The 18,958-nt window shown below is 34.3% G+C and overlaps 2 protein-coding genes across 3 annotated transcripts; one reads left to right on the top strand and one right to left on the bottom strand.

Annotated features, from left to right (window-relative positions):
- The first annotated feature begins 9,805 nt into the window (after positions 1-9,805).
- On the top strand, positions 9,806-10,471 carry LOC105793596 (VQ motif-containing protein 20). Its single transcript, XM_012622480.2, has one exon. The coding sequence runs from the start codon at positions 9,806-9,808 to the stop codon at positions 10,469-10,471; it is 666 nt and encodes a 221-aa protein (XP_012477934.1).
- A 680-nt stretch (positions 10,472-11,151) lies between these two features.
- LOC105791087 (uncharacterized) lies at positions 11,152-18,334 on the bottom strand. Of its 2 annotated transcripts, none has more exons than XM_052635213.1 (10): positions 18,024-18,334; positions 17,469-17,688; positions 17,030-17,264; positions 16,528-16,697; positions 13,960-14,039; positions 13,576-13,753; positions 12,827-13,406; positions 12,337-12,449; positions 11,642-11,885; positions 11,152-11,552 (listed from the first exon to the last, which is right to left on the bottom strand). In XM_052635213.1, the coding sequence occupies exons 2-10, from the start codon at positions 17,657-17,659 to the stop codon at positions 11,313-11,315; spliced, it is 2,031 nt and encodes a 676-aa protein (XP_052491173.1). In that variant the 5' UTR covers positions 17,660-17,688; positions 18,024-18,334; the 3' UTR covers positions 11,152-11,312. The 2 variants fall into 2 exon arrangements, with proteins under 2 accessions (XP_052491173.1, XP_012474439.1); XM_012618985.2 differs by having other exon boundaries at positions 13,960-14,102; positions 18,024-18,333.
- Positions 18,335-18,958: the final 624 nt, after the last annotated feature.

Consider the following 18,958-nt stretch of genomic DNA (forward strand, 5'->3'; position numbering starts at 1 on the left):
GCATGTTTTGGAATGGTTATTTTGGCCATTTTTAGGTACTTGGAATATATGGTTCTTTTTGGTATGTTTGTGATGGCATGTAAATGGTCATATGTGATATCATTTGGTAGATAAATGAACTAGGTTCTATGCTTAAAATGTGGCTACATTGCTTTGATTTGATCATTGATATTTTGATATGAATGTGGTGTCTTTGAATGGCATATTGGTTAGATAAAATAGTATATTTGAAATGGTATGTTTATAAGTGTTTGAATGATGCTTAGGTCAATTAAATGCGTGCACAAATGGGATGGATGGTTAGGTGTGTTTTGGTCTTGGAATGGCTTGAATTAGAGTCAAATTATTGAGCACACGGCCTGAGACATGGGCTGTCACATGGTCGTATGACACAGACGGCTTGGCAACATGGTCATTTGTCATTTGTAAATTGTTAGTGCATCAAGTCAGTGTGTTACATGGCCTAGCACACGGCCTACGACATAGCCATGTGACCTAACTTAATGAGTTACATGGGTGGAGACGCGGGTAGGGACACGGTCGTGTGTCCCTTTGTTCGATTATTACATGGCCTGGGCTATGTCACACGACTTGGCCACACAGCCGTGTGACCCGTGTTTTCAAATTTTGTAACTTTTTCCCAAATATTCTGAATTGTTTCAAATTAGTCCTGAATTGCTTCTAAACTATTTTTAAGGCCTTGAAGGCTCGATTTAAGGCTCAAATGCATATGCTTGATAGGTTTTTAAAGAGATTTATTTACTTAATGTTAAATGATTTTATTGAGATGGTTTGATGTTAATTGTTGTTCCAATTGTTTAGTAATACTCCGTAACCCTAATTCGGCGACAGAGACGGGTTAAGGTGTTACACATGCATTAATAATAATCACAAATCGAATGAAACGGTATCCTACTCAAAATCAAATCATGGGCATTAAAGTTAAAAATTCACCCAGAATAATTTCAACCCAAAGAAATTTAGCTCATGGGTTGAACCTTAGAATCCATAACAAAACCATTCAACATCACCGTTTAAATTCACAAATCACAAGTTTAAATCAGAAAATAAAGGCAGAACTACAAGAAGCTATCGCTACCCTAGCTTTCACTCTAATAATGAGATTTGATGCAAAACCAGGGCAGACTTCTCTTCCCCTTCATTGCATCTGTAATTCCTCTACTATGTAAGCTGCTACCCTTTCCACTTTTTCTCTGAGATTTTTCACGAGAATCTGATGTAGAGAGATAGAAAAAAAAATTTCTCCTGTTTTTTTTTCTTTTCCTCCCTCTTTCTCTTTCTCTTTATAGGGTAAGTCCCTCCCTCTCAGTACACACCTTTTGCTTCCTCTTTTTCAGGGTGGTTTATCTGGTACAAGTACAGTTGGCTGAGAGTGACGTGAATTGAGTGTTGCATCATCTTCCTGGAATTGTCATGGTATTTGTGTTGGCAATCTAACCAACATTTTTTTCATAACAATATTTCACTTCCTTCATTTTCCTAATATTTTTCTCTTCTCTTCTTTATCCTGCACCTGCTGCCAACCACAAACAACACATTTCTTCCCCAATAATAGAAGTAACAAATAATAACATGTATAGTACAACCCAACCTTTGTTATGTAATGTTCTAAAAATATCTAAAAATGAAAACATATTTACTTAATTAAAAACAATTAATTCAATCTAAAAGCTTGAAATATAACTCTTTTCAAGAGTTATCAATTACTATCATTATGATTTAAATAATTGTTTTGAATTTAAGCACTTAGGACTTAATGGATATTTGTTATTATACTATTTATTTTGTCCTGGATTGTACTATGAATGCTGCTTTGGTTTACAAGTAAGGTCATTTTGATGATTGAATACTGAGGTTGTAGATGCATGTTGAAGAAGTATGTGATTGAATATGTTAAATGCCTTATTTTGTTGTAACTTTCATTGATTTATACAATGTTATCGATAATCAGGGCTTAAGTATCGATACCTTCATGTTGAAACGAATGTGCAGGAAGTCAGTAGCTTAATTTGGTATCGATACCCTTTTCAATTATCGATACTCGGGGTAAAAATAAAGATACTTTTGCTTTGTATCAATATATTGTTTGGTTCCAATATTTTGAGAGGAAACAGAATGCTAAAAAGGTACCAATTTTCCTAATGGTATCGATGCCTATCTTCATAAATATCTATACCTGCAATTGAGTACCGATACCTACGTGATTTCTTCGAAAATTTTTTGTTAGATGGTCCCCATGCATGATTAACTTGTTATCAATGTCAATATATGTATATTAAGTCATTTTAATTGTTACCTAAGGTGTTAGAGACTCAATACTCCCCTAAATATTTGAAAGTGACGTTTGCTGCATGTATTTGAGACTTTATGAATAAGTATGAGTTTGATGTTTTATGTAGCATCCTACTACTCGAGCTCGGTGACCAGGCTAGCTATAAGGTGTTACAATACGACCCTCTTTAAGTTTGCAACCCTGATATTTATGCAAACCCTTGTAAATAGAACCCTTATTTGTGAACCCAATTAAAGTATGTAAACCCTTGTATGTTTGACACTTATTGTTTGCAAAGCTCATATTGTGTGCAAAGCTATGTTGTTTTGAGAACATATATTGTTATGCAAACCTTAGAGGTAAGTTCTAGGGACCTGTGTACTTATGTAAGAATATGTGAACCTTGTTATCTTCTATTTAATGTTACATGCAAACCCTTCTTGCCTATGTGAGATGTGTATTGTGAGTTTGCATGTCCTGCCTTGTGTTCTTATATGCATATTTGTGAGTTTGTTGCTCAGTGATATCTCTTTGCATTCTTTCTTTATGAAATTGATATTGTGAGCTCGCATGTTCTATGTTTCATCCATGATAGTATGTCATTCCACTACACTATGATAACTTAGTACATTCTTAGTACTGTAAAATCGTGGTGTGTTAGAGGTTAGGTTGGGAGTTAATAGAGAGTCACTCCGATGGCTAATGTGGCACACCAAATTTCGGTTGAACGAACTCGGTTGGGTTTGGGGTGTTACAAGTGCCCTAAGTGTAGTATATTCGTTTGTAAACTTGTAATTTTTTCGAATAGATTGGTTAATAAAAATATTTCATTAATTACATTAATATACTTTGTATAATTGTCCTCACATGGTTTTTTCACACAAAGCAAAATGGAAGCAAATGTTGCTCATTAGTTGTCTAAATGTTTAACAAATACTAAGTGGTATTGTGTGGTCAGATTGTAGTACAGAAAGACAACTTGTATTAGTAGACAAACCTAAATATGTCTTTAGTCAATTTGAAAATGAGCAAACCGATTAAAAAACTAATATGTCGTCTATCAAATCCAATTGGGGGGATGTCTTATCTTGGGCATCAGAGCAGATGACTCTCAGAAGATAAAGACGTAGATGTGACTAACTAGACTGATATTACATCGAATGGGACCTAAGCAGAGTAGATCCTGAATCCGTTTATGGATTTATTCACTTGTAACATTCATAGTGTAGCATACCTAAATCTTGAGTGGATGGCAGACTATGTATGTGTGACTCGTACAATTTGATGTAAGTAAATGTCTGAGTTCAAATAGATAAAGAACCCAAAGCGGATGCGTTGGGTGTATGACTTCTATGGTATGTAGCATCATTCACAACAGTGCAATTCATAGCCCAAAACATGGGTAAATGATATCCTCTCATTTGCATTACATGGTTGATGAAAAGTAAACGTGGTCACGAATCGTCTATCTTTGTGATGGATGGCTTGATCAATATTTTATAATGATTGACTTTTCATGATGGAAGTGTAATGGTTACCATGATAAAATAGGATCATATTGGGAGAATAGATATTATCCTAAAGAGATCAAGGATATCCTATGAGGGTAACACAGTTATGACAAGGTTATTGGACAAGCACTGAGTAGTTGCTTTCGTAATGGTATGTCGTTAGGGAGAGCTCAATCATGAAACTATAGTGAAATGATTTCGTGATTAAATGAGTTTATAATTAATAGGTGAAAAGTTGAAACTTAATTTTAAATCATTTGAGCCTCAACTACATATGTCTAATAGATCCCTCCGCTACCTTATTGAAACCAAAAATGAATTGAGTGTTTGAATAGAAATGAAAAGAATGAATAGGAAAAGAGAAAGGGGAAACACTGAGGAATGATTTTGGTTTTCTCTGAAATGGAATTATTTGGAAATGAATGTAGGTTTTCAAAAATGGAAATATAAATGAAAATGGAAATGATCCATTTGCAATCCTATACGGATTACTTAAAAAATAGTCAGAAGAATTAGTTTTTTTTTTGGACTATTTTAAAGCTCAAAAATGAAAATAAATCATTTGATCATAATGAACATGTTGAGTTGTGAAATATTGAATATATTTTCTCGAAATTTTACTAGGGAAAAATCATCAAAATTTTAGTAGGGGTAAAATAGGGATGAGAAATTTTTTATATATATAAATATTAAAGTTTATCTTAGTAAATAAAAAAAAACTGAATCAGGTTGGATCACATTACAGAGTACTGGGTCAAAAAGGCTCATAAAATACTATGGTGTGTCATCCACCTTAGTCCTATTCTAAGTAGAATGTTGTTTTTCTATTTGAAATAAACCACTACAACTTAAAAAGGGTTTTACCTTCTCTTCCTATAAATAGATGACATCGGTAGAGTTATTAACACAACTTTGAGAGGTTGTTATTCTACCAAACAAACAGAGAGAATTTATTCTCAACTATTACATATATTTTTTCAGAATAACAATTCTATCACTTTCTATTAAGAAGAGAGAATTTTTGTTTTCACCCCAAAATGAGAGAACTTTTTTTAGTTTTGTGTTTTGATTCAATTGGTTCAAGCCCAAACTTGAAGCAATTCATGATACGAGGATAGCGGAAAAGATCATTTGGTTGAAATTCGGGAACAATGAACGTCTGCTAAGCCAAAAACACAGGTACGAATTTAGTTAAGGTTTATTGCTATAAATATCACAAACCAAGAACTTCTTTTTGTGCTAGTCCAAAATCGCTTGCAGCTATCTCTGACATTCACTTTTTTTGTTTCTTTCTGTAATGCTCACAATTCAAAATGTCTGAATCTCTCGCGGGACCCCTAGTACTACCCATTGACACTAATGGTTGTAGGTCTCAAGCACTTTATGACATGACATTCAATAAAGTTGGTTTCAAGGGTTCTCAAAACTCTCTAGCTCGCTTTGGCAGAGGTTGTGAATTAGAAGTCCCAACTTTTTTTCCAAAGGCTCGGGAAGGCTAAATTTTCTTGTCTAGGCCCATGGCCTACTCAACCATCTTCCCTCATTCAATTAAATCGGCAAATTCTTTAAGCTGATGTGAAACTAACTGAACCCAAAGCTCATCTCACAAGCCCTAAAGGAGTGGCTTGTAACTTTCTTCGTCATTCAGCACTAACTTAGAGGCATTCTTATTTAGTAGTAGAAATTCTCCCTCATAATCAACAACTAACATGTAACCCTACTTCAACATCATAAATTCTTGCTTTCTTTCTTCAAGATACAATTCATTGATGTATTTCTTCTAAAACTCGAACTGGAAGAACGCCCAAGTAACCTGATCAATCAGCACATGTCGGGTGATTATCAACCACCACAAATATGCCTCTTTTTTTAAAAGAGATACTGTGCACATAACACATTGGAGCAGTGAACATTCTAATTATTGTAGGACTCAATCGATTAATTCTAAACAACTTTTGGCTGAGGAGGGATCAACACCTTTCAACCCACTAAATTCAGTTACTCTACTTTTTTGCAACTATTTTATCAGGGCTCGTTGGGCTACAACTACTAGTGTATCTTACGGTGAAGCATCCGCTACTCTTTAAAGTACTTTTGTTAATGTGCGGAGTAGGTTCTCATCACCTTGACCCTCTCAACGAGGTTTGTCAACCCTATCTCATCGAGCACCAGCATGATCAGCACTGTGTGGCCCAATCTCCACCCGATTCTCACCCTCAACAGAGTGAATGTTGTTGTTAATTTCATCCTTAATAGCATTTCTCGATTTTCCAAACACTTTTAGTTACAAAACAGAAGAATTCATAATCAACATCCAAATCTTGACTCACACTTGACTCGACCTTGGCATGTACCACTAGACTCATTTGTGAGCACGATTTAGTTTTAGAATTGGCTAAAATTGTATCTCTGATCCACTAAATGAAACACGACATACCCAACCCAATATTTGGGTCCGAGCGATGGGATGCCACAATTGTTGTCAGAGCAAATACGATCAATTTCAATTCAATTTAACAATTAGTAAATATTATTATGTTCAAAACATAGTTCCTTTCTGTTATACAATCTTTTACGAGCCTTATACAAGTTTATGAAATCTTTTTAGATAACTCGAAGTCGAATAAGGACCAAATTGTAAAATTTTCAAACTATTGTGTTGATGTTGCGACTTCAAGGGTTCCAGGTCGTGATGTAACTCACTGACTTGTCCTCATCGCAATGTTTAGAGTTTGATGTCGTGATGTCACTCACTGTTTCCAAAAGGTCCAAATGGTACCAAATAATCTCAATCTGAATCAATTGAATATATGCCTCATTTCAACCATTTCAACTATTATACCTAATTCATACACACTAAACCAACCATATATGTAATTCAAGTTTACATGACTATTCAAACTTTTGATTTAGTACCAAAAGCTTCAAGAACCATCAATGGTAACATTTCAAAACTTTAACAGTTTCATGATTTAGTACCCGAGCTAGTTAAATCAAGACCTTAAACAATCACTAATTAAGCTTTTTAACTAATAAAACTCAATAGTAATTAATTTTACCACTTTTACAATTTAGTCCTTATACCATAATTACTCACTAATCTAGCAAAATTGTCTATCCAAAATTCAATTCACCTATACAATAACTCCATAAATATTTAATAATAATATTACGGACTTGGTTTACAGAAACAAGGTCTTAATACCTCATTTTCCAACACCACTAACTTTAGGGTAGAAACATTTGTATCGTAATTAACTTGTCAATTAAGAAATTCATCAGACTAAAATTTAATATAATACCATAATTAACTCATAAATATTAATGAATAATATTTACTCGATCATTAGAGAACGGGGTTTCGAAACCACCGTTTTCAATACCTTTGAAAAATAGGTTGTTACAATCCCCTTTTTAGGCCTTAATGCTTGCTTCATACTTTTTGGAGTCCTTTGCTGGAACTTATGGAAAAGAATAAACCTAATTTTTTTTGAACGTGCTGGTCAAGATTCCAATAGTTTCGTTTCATGGAGCATTAGCTAGACAAAAAATTTAATGGATAAAGGGGCTCGAGAGGGACCTATGCATAGCATGGGGGGAAGGGCTTCAATCTAGTCCTCACCTATTTCTAAGTGGGTTAAACTCAATACGAATTGTGTTGTGTCTGCAAGTAGTTTTAGATCCACGACTTCTAGATTGATAAGGAGCGAGTTGGGTAAAAAGGAAATTGGCTATAGTAGATTCACTAGTGTACGTTCATGAAGTGAAACTTCATGCTATTTTGGATGGACTACAGATTGCTTGGGATAAAGGGTATTGACAAATAATGATGGAATGTGATAACCTTCAGATTGTTAACTCCCTAATTCATCAAGATGATGATACGATTAGTTTCAACTTATTTATAAGAGTTGAGGACTTATGCAAAATGATCTAAGGGAGGGAAATTTGGTCATTGATTGTCTGGCTAAACTAGCATTAAAAGACAAACAAGGGTTACAAATTCTTCTAGACCCTTCTACTGCAATCTTAGAGGTGTTGCATGATGATGTTTCAATCCTGCACAGAAATATAGATGTTTAAAGCTTTGCTTTTGTATCATATTGGTTGCTAGCCTCTTTTTTTCACAAAAAGAAAAAAGTCTCATGGTCAAAGTTGGTCAAAGCTTATGTCAAATTTGTGTGATCCACAGTTCATCTCACCAAAATGATCACAAACAATTGGACATTATTATTTTCAATATTAAATATCTCATTCAAATAATATTTCTAATATTTAATTCTTGAGAAATGATCAAATGCCCTTACGTGGTAAAATTATCATTTTACCCCTTTTGATCACTTTGCACAATTTTTCACAATATTAGGCACTTATCAAATTCGAAATATTGTAATTCACATATAATCTTTAATATAAATCCATGGATGGTGAAAACTACACTTTTACCCATTTCTCGAAAAAAATAGGATATTTATAATTTAGTCATTATTCTTTTACAATATTTCCAATTTGGTCTCAAAAGTGATTTAATCATACATATTTCAACTCATTCTTATCTCAGTGGATCAATACTAAGTCACATTTCACATTTTGGTCAAATTTTCACTTAGTCCTTAAACTTTTCAGAGTTTGTAATATAGTCCTTTTTTTGTCACATTTCCACATCCGCATCACATTTCCTTGAGTTCCATCTCCAATATCAATTATTTCTTTCACAAAATTCTTTATCTAACTCATTTTCTAATTTTCTCACAATTTCATTGTATCCAATCTCGGAATAGTGTCACATATCTTTTTTTTTTTTTGGGTATTATAGTCCTCTTACGTTTGGAAACATTTTCTCCAACTATAAACCTCGGATTAATAAAAAGAAAACAAAAAAAGAGTACGATGAAGGAAGAAAAGAAACTTACCAGATCAAACAAAAGCAACCTAAGCTCTTAATCACTACAGAACAGAGAAGGAAGAAGAAATAGAAAATGAAACCAAGTATGAAGTGAGTGGGAAAACACAAGGTTCTTAAAATTTATAAGCCTAAAGATAACATATAAAACTTCGAAGTTGTCCTTAAAATTTACTAACCTCCCTTCTTGACTCTTCAGTCGTTTTGAAAGTCATTTTATAACATCCCCTCAACTAGGAGAGAGAGGACAATTATTATACTACCTCCGCACGACATCCTTGAGCATCATCTCATTAGGCGCACCTTCACCACAAGCGCCTAAAGCTTTCAATCATGATGGAACAACCATAGCTTGTTAAGCCTTCTCAAATCAATACAAGGGATATATACACAACGACTCTCTTCCCCCAACATTTATTGTTAACCAAATTTTAAATTTACTTATTATTTTAAAAAATCTTAATCCAAATATCAAAACGAATTGATGAAGTGGATTACCGAGTTTGAAATAATAACAAACAAGTTGATATTATTTATCTTACAACCACGTTTCTTATGAGCTAATTTAAGCATGTGAAGTAAGGATATTATCGTCTTCAAATAAAAATTAATTTAGAATTGTAGACAAAGTCAACTTAAACTCTTCAGAAAAATATGAGATTTACCGGAACTTTCGATAACTATAGTCTTTCTTTTTCATTTTAAAAAAAGGTTCAAATCATAGTTCTCCTTCATAAATGTTTTAAGTGTTAAAGAGTGACAGTCGGGGCAACTCCTCTCTCGCTTATCTTTTTCCACCACGTGGAAATATTAAAAAACAGCTTTGGTAATAAATAAAACGTAAGGCTCTTAAGATTTTTTTTTTCTATAAATTTGGTTATTTTTATTCACATCTGATTATTTCCATACATTCCTATAAATATAACAAACTTCACCTTCTATATTTCCTCTACCCATTCTTCCATCTCTTTTTTAAAATTAAAAAAAGAAAAACCCACAAATTTATTTAGTAAAAAAACATAATAAATCTTATAAACAAACCTATAATCATTTGCTTTAGAAAATAAATTTGTTACCAGTGGCTCTCAAAAGAAGATTATGAACCCAACGCAATTTCATGATCAACATCGTCATGCAAAGAAAGAGAGCACGTCCAACATCGGGAATGGTGGCATTTGTCCCCCGCCCTTGAAAGTCAGCAGAGACTCTCATTTGATCAAGAAATCATCATCCTCTTCGTCGTCGTCGTCGGCAGCCTCCTCCCTCGGCGTCAGCGGCCCCGTGAAGCCGCAACAGCAGCGTCACCCTGTCATTATCTACACACACTCTCCCAAAGTCATCCACACACACCCTAAAGATTTCATGGCGTTGGTGCAGAAACTCACAGGGCTTTCACGCAATGAAGATGATCATCAAAATCATAATAATCATGGGCCTCATCAACCTAAGGCGGAGACTGGTGCCGCTTCCGTAGAGGAAGACAGCAAGAGGATCAACAATGATGACAACGAATCATCATCGGTTATAACAGATGAAAACTGTGAAGGGCAAGTAAATTCTTGTTTTGTCCCACCTTTGTTTGATCCACCAGCAGCTCCATTTCTAAATATTCCAGTTTTTACGCCAAATTCGACTGATTTTCTTTGCGTCAATCATCAGCCTTTCTATAATTACACTGATTCATTGTTTTTCACACCAAACATGAGAAGCTCTATTTCATCATCTTCAGGGTTGGAGGGGATGAATGAATTTCGTGATTACTAAAGTTTAAATATTCGTATCTTTTTTTTCCTTGATTAACTATTTTTATTCATTTTTTTGGGTAGTTATCAATTTTTGGTTTTATGATGCAAATAAGGTCCTGATTTGTTCATGGAGCTATACTTTTGTTTTGTTTTTCTGAGTTTTTTCTTAGAGGAATAAACTTTTTACGTGTATATGAGATTTAATGTTTATTTATAGTTTTTGATAAATTTTTTATGTTCTCACTGTTATTAGAGCTGCTGACAATTAATTCTAGTTTGTAGAAGCTTTCATTTTTATATATGGGATTTATTTTTCTTTCTGATGGAGTTGTTTATATAAGTCTCTATTTATTGAGATTATATTTACTGGTTTTCTTTTATCAGAACATCATTTTCTGATTATTGATGGAAATTAGACATCCAGTTTTGTTACTAAATCATGAATTATGAAATGAAGTAATAATATATAATTTCTTTTATTTCAAAATTCTCACTTAAATTTTGAATGGGAAGAGTTATCCAAAATTCAAATAGAAAAGATAGAAATTAAAATTAGAGTATAATTAAAATCATTTTGAATAATAGATTTGTGTCATTAGGTATTTGTTTCATCTCAAATTTAAATATTCTTAAATTCAAAACTTTAAAATTTGACATTTTGTTTGCTTAACTTTTGAAAAGATTAAATTCAAATTGTCATGTTTAAAATTAAAAGAATTGTTTATTAATCTTTTGAGTAGTTCCAATTTAAATTATTTTAATAGTATTCTCCAATTTTGAGATGTAGATGTGGAATTGTGGATACATGTAAATCATTATATTTACATAGGAAAACAGTTATTATGTACAGTAAAAACTAATCACTTTCTCTTCTTAGCATCCTTTTCTTTCTGTCTTTGAGTTTCAAGTACCACCGGAGCTGCTGGGATGCTGAACCACCATTCTCTGAGTCTCCTCATCCATCTTTCCGTGCTCGCCTTCCTAAGAGGCGAATACCTCGTAAATGTCTCCAAAAACACCACCAGAAGCATGTATTTACTAGGCACCAACGCCAGAATCAATGCCATAAACACCAGCAGAGCTGCAAATCTATCGCTTGCCTGGTTAAGTTTAACACCATGGCCACAAAATCAGCTTAAAGACAAGGAACTGACAGATCCGACAATAATGAAAAACTCAAGGGTAGCACCTGTGGGAAAATGGAGAGCAGCAAGGCACGAAACTTGAGAAGAACAATGTTTCCATCCTGGACAAGCTGTTCAGCTTGAGATATTGCGTTCTGAACAGCCAAAAGCTGTTCCATTGTGTTCATAGGAGGAGGTGCCATTACCTTGAGTTCAACCAAAGGCCTGCCTTGGTTGCAAAATCTCGTAACAACCATAAAGATTGCAATAAGGACTAGAGTCAATGCCAAGGTATAACCCAGCCATCCCCTGAAATGGACAAGGAATTCCTATGAGAAGGAAACCTACTGAGATATCAAGATCACTATGAAGCCAACTCAAAGAGTGTTTAGCTAAAATGTGCTCGATTTTCGATCAACCATGCCTCCTTTATACAACACTAGAACTATTTTATTCGGCTGAACTGAGTACCTAAGCTGACAAGGAGGGATTGAAACATTTACAAAACTTCACTTCCAGGTATCAGTGGAAGTCCTCCAGCTTAACTCCAGATTATTATCACAAGTGCAGATGGAAAAGACCATAAATTGATGATTTTAAAACCTCGACATGGTTTCAATTAGAAAAGAATATACCTTATATGCACCAACAAATTTAGAGATTTAGGAACTTAACAGCCTATACTTTCCAAAACAGTATTTCATGTGATATATCACACTTGCCAAAATTTTAATAACGAAGAAAAGTTCAATTGTCTTACCTGAAAATAATGAACGTGGAAATCAAAGAGAATAGCAAAGACTTTAGAGGATCATCCCAATATACCAGCGACAGAAGCCAGTTCCCAACTTCCATCACTGGAAGAAGCAACTCCTGCAAGTTGAAAAATACCAAAAAAAAAAATTACAATGAGATGATAGTACAAGTCCTGCAAGTTAAGACAACAATCAAGAGAGAACAGAAAATCAGAGCCAGAAGTATGCCTCATAGGAGTGACACTATCAAAAACACGATTCAAATTAATCACTCCGTTAACAAACACTGAATGATATATTTTCATGGAATCACTACAGAAACAAATGGTTGCATGCAGTATTTAGCCATTTACTTTGTCCGCCAACCACATTTAATTCGATAACCAAGATTTAACATTCAACCTCACTATTTAAATAAAATTACTTTCAGTTGAACGATGAAATGGACTGAAAATTTTGAAACTCTAAAGCGATTAGTTGGATCATCTTCAATACCTTCATAACAGCTAAATTGGTGTCAATACCATCTGCTTTAACCCCATTTACTGTTTCTTGAGCTAGCACCACTTTTTTATAGTTTTCTCTAGATTCTTTAACTGCTCTCTCCAATGAACTCATTTCGCCCACAGCCAGTTCACCCACAAGTAGTCCAGCCTCACTAGGGTTATTTGAACTTGAACCAAACATAACACCTAAGTTCGAAACCGTGGTCAAGGCTGAGATTGAGTACATGCCACCACTAGCCACAATATTGTTACCCCAGTTTAGTCCCCTTGAACTTGACATGTTTGCAAGAGTCTCTAGTATTAAATCTCCCCCAGGTAATTGATCACAGAGGTTAAACATGAGAAGAGACTCAAAGCAAACCGTACTTGAGGAACTAATTTCCTGGATGGCTTGCACACGCAAAATTCCAAGAATAGCTTTAGAAAGTGCATCATCCTTTTCAATTCCAGTAATATGGAACTTATTTATAAATCTATGAACATATAAAATTTCCCGGATTACTGCTAGCCAGTAATCACGTCGAGTGTGCCCTTTAAGTTCAGGAAACTCTATAATAGCTGGTTCTGATCTACAAGTGAAAATCAATGCACAATCAGTAGACAAATTATATTATCAGATAAGCTTTAAATTAAAATTAAAGCATGAAACAAATCATGATTGATTCAACACCAAAATATCACAAAATTCATTAGGACAGTTACACGAAGAATATGAAATAAATATGCATCATGCCTTACAAGGAAATTGATTTGTACAAGACTGCCTTGTCAAAAAGTCGAGTACCCCATGGTCCAGTCAACTCAGGTTTAACAGTTTGGTTTAGATCATCTGATAAATCATATCTTTTGGGTTTGTCATAAGATACAACTCGAAGGGCTTCAAAGTACAACGCATGATCAGTCAGTATTAATCGACCTGAAGACATGCAAGAATGATCTCAGAACAGGGTAAATATTTCACCATATGGTAATCAACAAGCAAAGCTGTTTACAAAAACAATGACAGTGAATGAAAGAAGAAATGTAAGGAAAAAGTGTGGTTGCAGTAAAGAATTTCACCAATCAATAAAGACATCATATACTAGTCTATTGAATAAAATGTTTGCTATTCCATTAACTTACCTGGCCATGTTGATATTCCGACATGTTCAAGAACTGGTTGAGTAGTGACTGTTCCATCCACCTCAAGTATCTTTTCTCCTCTAGTTGATCGAACAGCAGACAAAAGAGATGATTCTGATTGGTTCTTCATCTTTTTAATCACTCTATAGAGGTCAAATTTTAGAATATTACATTTACATATGCAGATCTGCTAAACGAAGACACTGCCATAAAATTACTAGGGCCTTTCATTTGCTATGAAACTTCAGATGAACTTAAAACTAAACGCTCAAACAACAAGGTGTAATTAGCATTGGATTAGACAGTAAATTTTACTAAGCTTCTGACAAGAACTTTCAATATTATATGATTCATTATGTTAATGACGTTATGTCACATACATTGTATTGTTATAGTTAAATAATTAGCAAGATTAGAGGCCAAGTAATTCATAGGATTATTTGTTTCAATTTTTAATGTCAGGAACTCAGGATTACTTGTGAGGGAGGAACACTAATGTTTTATCCACAATATTAATTTCAAGTTTGCCATCAAATGGTATAGGATGGTAAAGGCATCATAACAAGTATTATCAAGGATTATACAACCCCTCAAAGCTTATGAGTTTCAATTATGATGTGGTGAAGTACAACCAAATGCCATGACTATTTAGTAAAAACCAATAAGAAAGAGATTAACCAGATAATTTACAGAGAAAGGCCATGGCATACCATCTAGACTTTTAGAAATGAAATCAAATAATATTCAAGTCTAACAAAATAAACTCTTTTAACCACAAATGAAGTCTTGTGCATTTTAAACATGAAATTTAACCCAAGGTCATCTCCTTTATCAAGAATAATTCTCCTTTTCTCACAGCTAACTTCACAGATACATCATCATTTGATAAGGATTTTTAAACGGTTTTATCTCAAATCTGTTAAATACTAGGTTTGTTCTGGACTTATACTAAAGTTGGTCCCTCCACCCACTGCCAAATAGTGTTACTATTGATGATTTAACATCAAAACCTAGATTCTATTAAGTCATTGTTCTTGCCTATCCCCATGTGAGGTTGACAAACCCTGGTGAGGTTGTCCACATGTAAGTCCAGTGAGTTATACATGACGGGGAGTGTTCACTGGTGTTATCCTACATCTGTTAAAGATCAGGTAGTCTTATAATCAAGTTGATCCCCTCTATCTATTGCCAATTTGTTTTACCTGGGATGCTTTAACAAGGATAAAGATTTGCCACTTTCTATCTGTGATTCTGATTTGCCCTTACTTGATTGACCATCTTCTATGATATATCCACAAAATTTCTCCATAAAAATATTGGGCTGAGACTCAAATACAGGTCTTTCCTTCAGAGTTCCCAACAAAAGCCTCAGTCCAAATGATAGATTTGGCATTAATGTGAACCAGACTTAGTTTTACACCCATCAAGTTCACATCAGCCTTTTTGGTTATCCATGTTACAGATGCACCATAAAACAATTTAAAAATCACACAGAATGGTATGTGCACGGTGTTGGACGCCGAGCTTTGGGGCATCTTGGATGGTTTGAATCTTATTCTAGAACGAGGTTATGGAAGTGTTTTAATTCAAACCGATAGTCTTGAAGCGGTGAATGTCGTTCAAGAGGAATCATTCGGGGGTTCCACTTCAGCTCTTGTAAGGAGAATTCGTCAGCTCTTGGATACTGTTAGGCTTTGGAAAATGTAACATATCTCTCGTGATAAAAATAAAATTGCCGATGGTCTTGTTCGGATGGTTCATGACAGGAGATCAGGCTTAAGAGTATTTGAAGATTCCCTCTTATAGGAGTTAGTTTAATTTTTGATTGTGTACTTTGTTATTCACCAAAAAAAGAATCACACAGAATGGAATATGAAATGATCAATAGCCAGTAGGTACTGGAAATGCCAGATGCAGACCTAAAACCACCATGTTCAAGGAAAAGTAACACATTTTAAGTTTACATTGACAAACAGAACACTGCAGGTTCAGCTCCTTGGTTGTTCACTTCATGCATAAATGTTTACAGTAAGATCATATCAGAATTATCCCCCACCACACCTTACATGGTGCATATATACATGTTAGAATTTTGAAACTCCACAACAAGAGAGAAAAGTGTAGGGAGGCGGTTGAAACTTTGATAAATCTGCAACTCCCTTTCTCACAAAATTTTCAGCAATAAGATCATTTGCAGTCATACTTGTAGTGGTACTGAACAAACCATTTTCAATTCCAATTAAGGCGGTCCCAAGGTCCTGCTATAAACTGTTTACTTCTTTAAATAGACTATCAGTTCAAGGCTTTTGGTCTTCTAATGATTGATTGTATTTTACAAGCCATTTAATCTTGTTTTGAGAATTTATCTTAGGATCCCTCTAGTTTGGCTATATAGCCTATTTGGTTATTAGTTGCTATCTAAACCTTCAAGGATAAGAGCAAACCAAAGAACAGTTTTTTTTTAGTCTTTGACCAGTAAAGTTTGCATCAGAAATATGTACGTGGATCAAAACAAAAACAAGAGAGGCATGATAGCGTATAGGAAATTGACATGGCAAGGGCCCATACCTCTCCAGTCCGTTTAGGTACTTCTCATAGATAGAGAAATGAACCCGACCACCTGTTGAGATGGTAAGAACCTCAAAAAGATTTTCACAAATAATCACATTGGCAATGATTGGAACTGCAGGAGCTATTCGAGAGAAAGCCTCTATCCCGATGGACAGATCATCATCTAACTGCATGCAAGACAAAATGATGACATTAAGTTTTAGCATCATTTACTTTTATTGGACAATTAATGGCCCAAAAAATAACCCATATTCCATGTACATAAGAATAGTTTGAATGTGCAAAATACAAGAAAAGATGTATTAATTACAGAAGATATATGAGCATGGTATTTTCACAAAATATATGTAGCATGCATTCACAGATTAAAAAACAAGAGAAGCCAGCAAGCATGCAGCTGGATTGTTTTTGCAAGATGATTGGACCCATCCCCCTGGAGGCGCACAAACATAACCACAAACACACCCTAAAATAGAAATACATAAAATATGAAACTTACATTAATTAGAGATTGGCCGGCGGCTGCTGGGGCTTCCCAGGCCACCATCATGTCAAATGTAAGGCGTCGAAACTTTTTATCAGCCAGATGACCCATTCCTTGAGTGGACAGAGCAAGAGCCCTGAAGCAGCAGTATTCCAAGAAGTTCCTCGCATACCGTGACTTATGCTTTATAGAATCAGATGCCTCAGCGTTAAAGCTTTCTTGAAGCTCACTAGAAGAGGTTTCAAGTATTCTGCATTGTTAAAACTTTGTTAAGGAGACTATATAGCAGTCAAAAGGCAATTTGCATTATCCTTATTTGCATCTAGGTCTTAGAAGCATATGAAAACCTAATCTAGCAAAACAACTTCCAATTAAGATACAAGTTGCAAAAATAAAAATAAAAAATTATCTGCATATAAGCAGCAAGACCAAAGTAGCAGCAGAAGCAACCTACCTTGAGCACCTGCGCACAACTATATTTGCAGCGGGAGAGAGCTCAGGTATCCAATTGTTTCCAGCAGATGGAGACCTCTCCAGCTCCTCAAATTCCTCAGCAAAGGAGCTTCGCCTGCTAAGTAACCAATTTAATGATCCTTCTCTTACCAAAGCCTCAAGCATATGTCTTGTTCTGCTTGCCAACGCCATTTCTAAATTTCTCCCTTAACTCATACCGACTGCAGTGCAATCCACACACAAGTTTAAAATATCAGGACTTCACCAACAAGAGTTACTTTTAGCAATCTTTAAATGCGTCCAACTGGCAGTAGCAAAATGTAAAACAAGCCTAGTGACATTTTTCTCCACCAACTTTAAATGGCAACCAAAATCACAAAAGAATCAAAATTACTCAGACGATTATAGACATCTGCTAACAACTGCAGATTTTATCAGGAAAACCGTACAAAATTTCTAACTTTTTTCAAAATCAAAGTGTTGAGCTCCATTAACCACCTAATCCCAACTACTTAAACTAACTATAGAAATAGGAAAAGAAAAAGAAAACACTAACCTCAAAATGTGAACTTTCAAATCCTTCTAAAACCCTAAATTTGAGAAGAAAGAAATATCTGTTAATTCCTGCAACATATCAAGAAAACCCGTCTCAGATTTTCTTCGTCGAACAACTTCCCACAAACCCATTTCTGCCAATAGCAAGATTCACAAGATGGCCTCAGGAGACAAGAGCTCCAAATCAACTTATTTTTGAAGAAAAATCATTATTCCTTAATGGGTCCTAAAGAAAAGAAGGAAGAAAAGAAAAGAGACAGAAAGGCGAGAGTAGTGAAATACAGTAACCGGAACAACTGGTAAGGAACTTTTAATTGCCTAAGAAGGAAGCTTTCTAATACGGGCTAAATCCTTAAGTCTAATTTAGCTGTTAAGTGTTACGTTTAATTTAGCTGTTTTAGCTTTTAAAATACAATCTCAATGATTTTGTGATGCATTTTATTCTAATATTAATTTATCACGTTTAGGGAAATAAACTTTTGAATTTTGATTTATTTCAGATTTTAATTTTTAATAATTTTAAGTCTGTTTTATACCCGTCAAAAGGTTTATACTTTTTAATTTTTTATATAACTTATCTATTTTTTCAGATAAGTTAGGAAAGAAATTTCTTCCATAATTAACAATTTCTAAAATTATTAAAGTTATTTTTATCTTCAATATTTTCGGAAATTCTTTTATCTTTACAATAATATGATCTTGGAGTTTAAGACCATTTGCAAATAATTTTAATCCTAAAAATTCTATCTCTGTTTTCTCTAGCTCTATTTTTTTAGGGCTTAATATAATTCCATATTTTAAGAATTCTTGAGAAATAATATTTAGATGTTTTCTATGCTTTTCTAGTGTTTCTGAAAAGACTAGAATATCATCTATATATACTACGCAAAACCTTTTGTACTTATTAAAAATAGAATTCATCCATCTTTGAAAGAT

Source organism: Gossypium raimondii, chromosome 8 (genome assembly GCF_025698545.1).
Source record: "Gossypium raimondii isolate GPD5lz chromosome 8, ASM2569854v1, whole genome shotgun sequence".
Taxonomy (NCBI): domain Eukaryota; kingdom Viridiplantae; phylum Streptophyta; class Magnoliopsida; order Malvales; family Malvaceae; genus Gossypium; species Gossypium raimondii.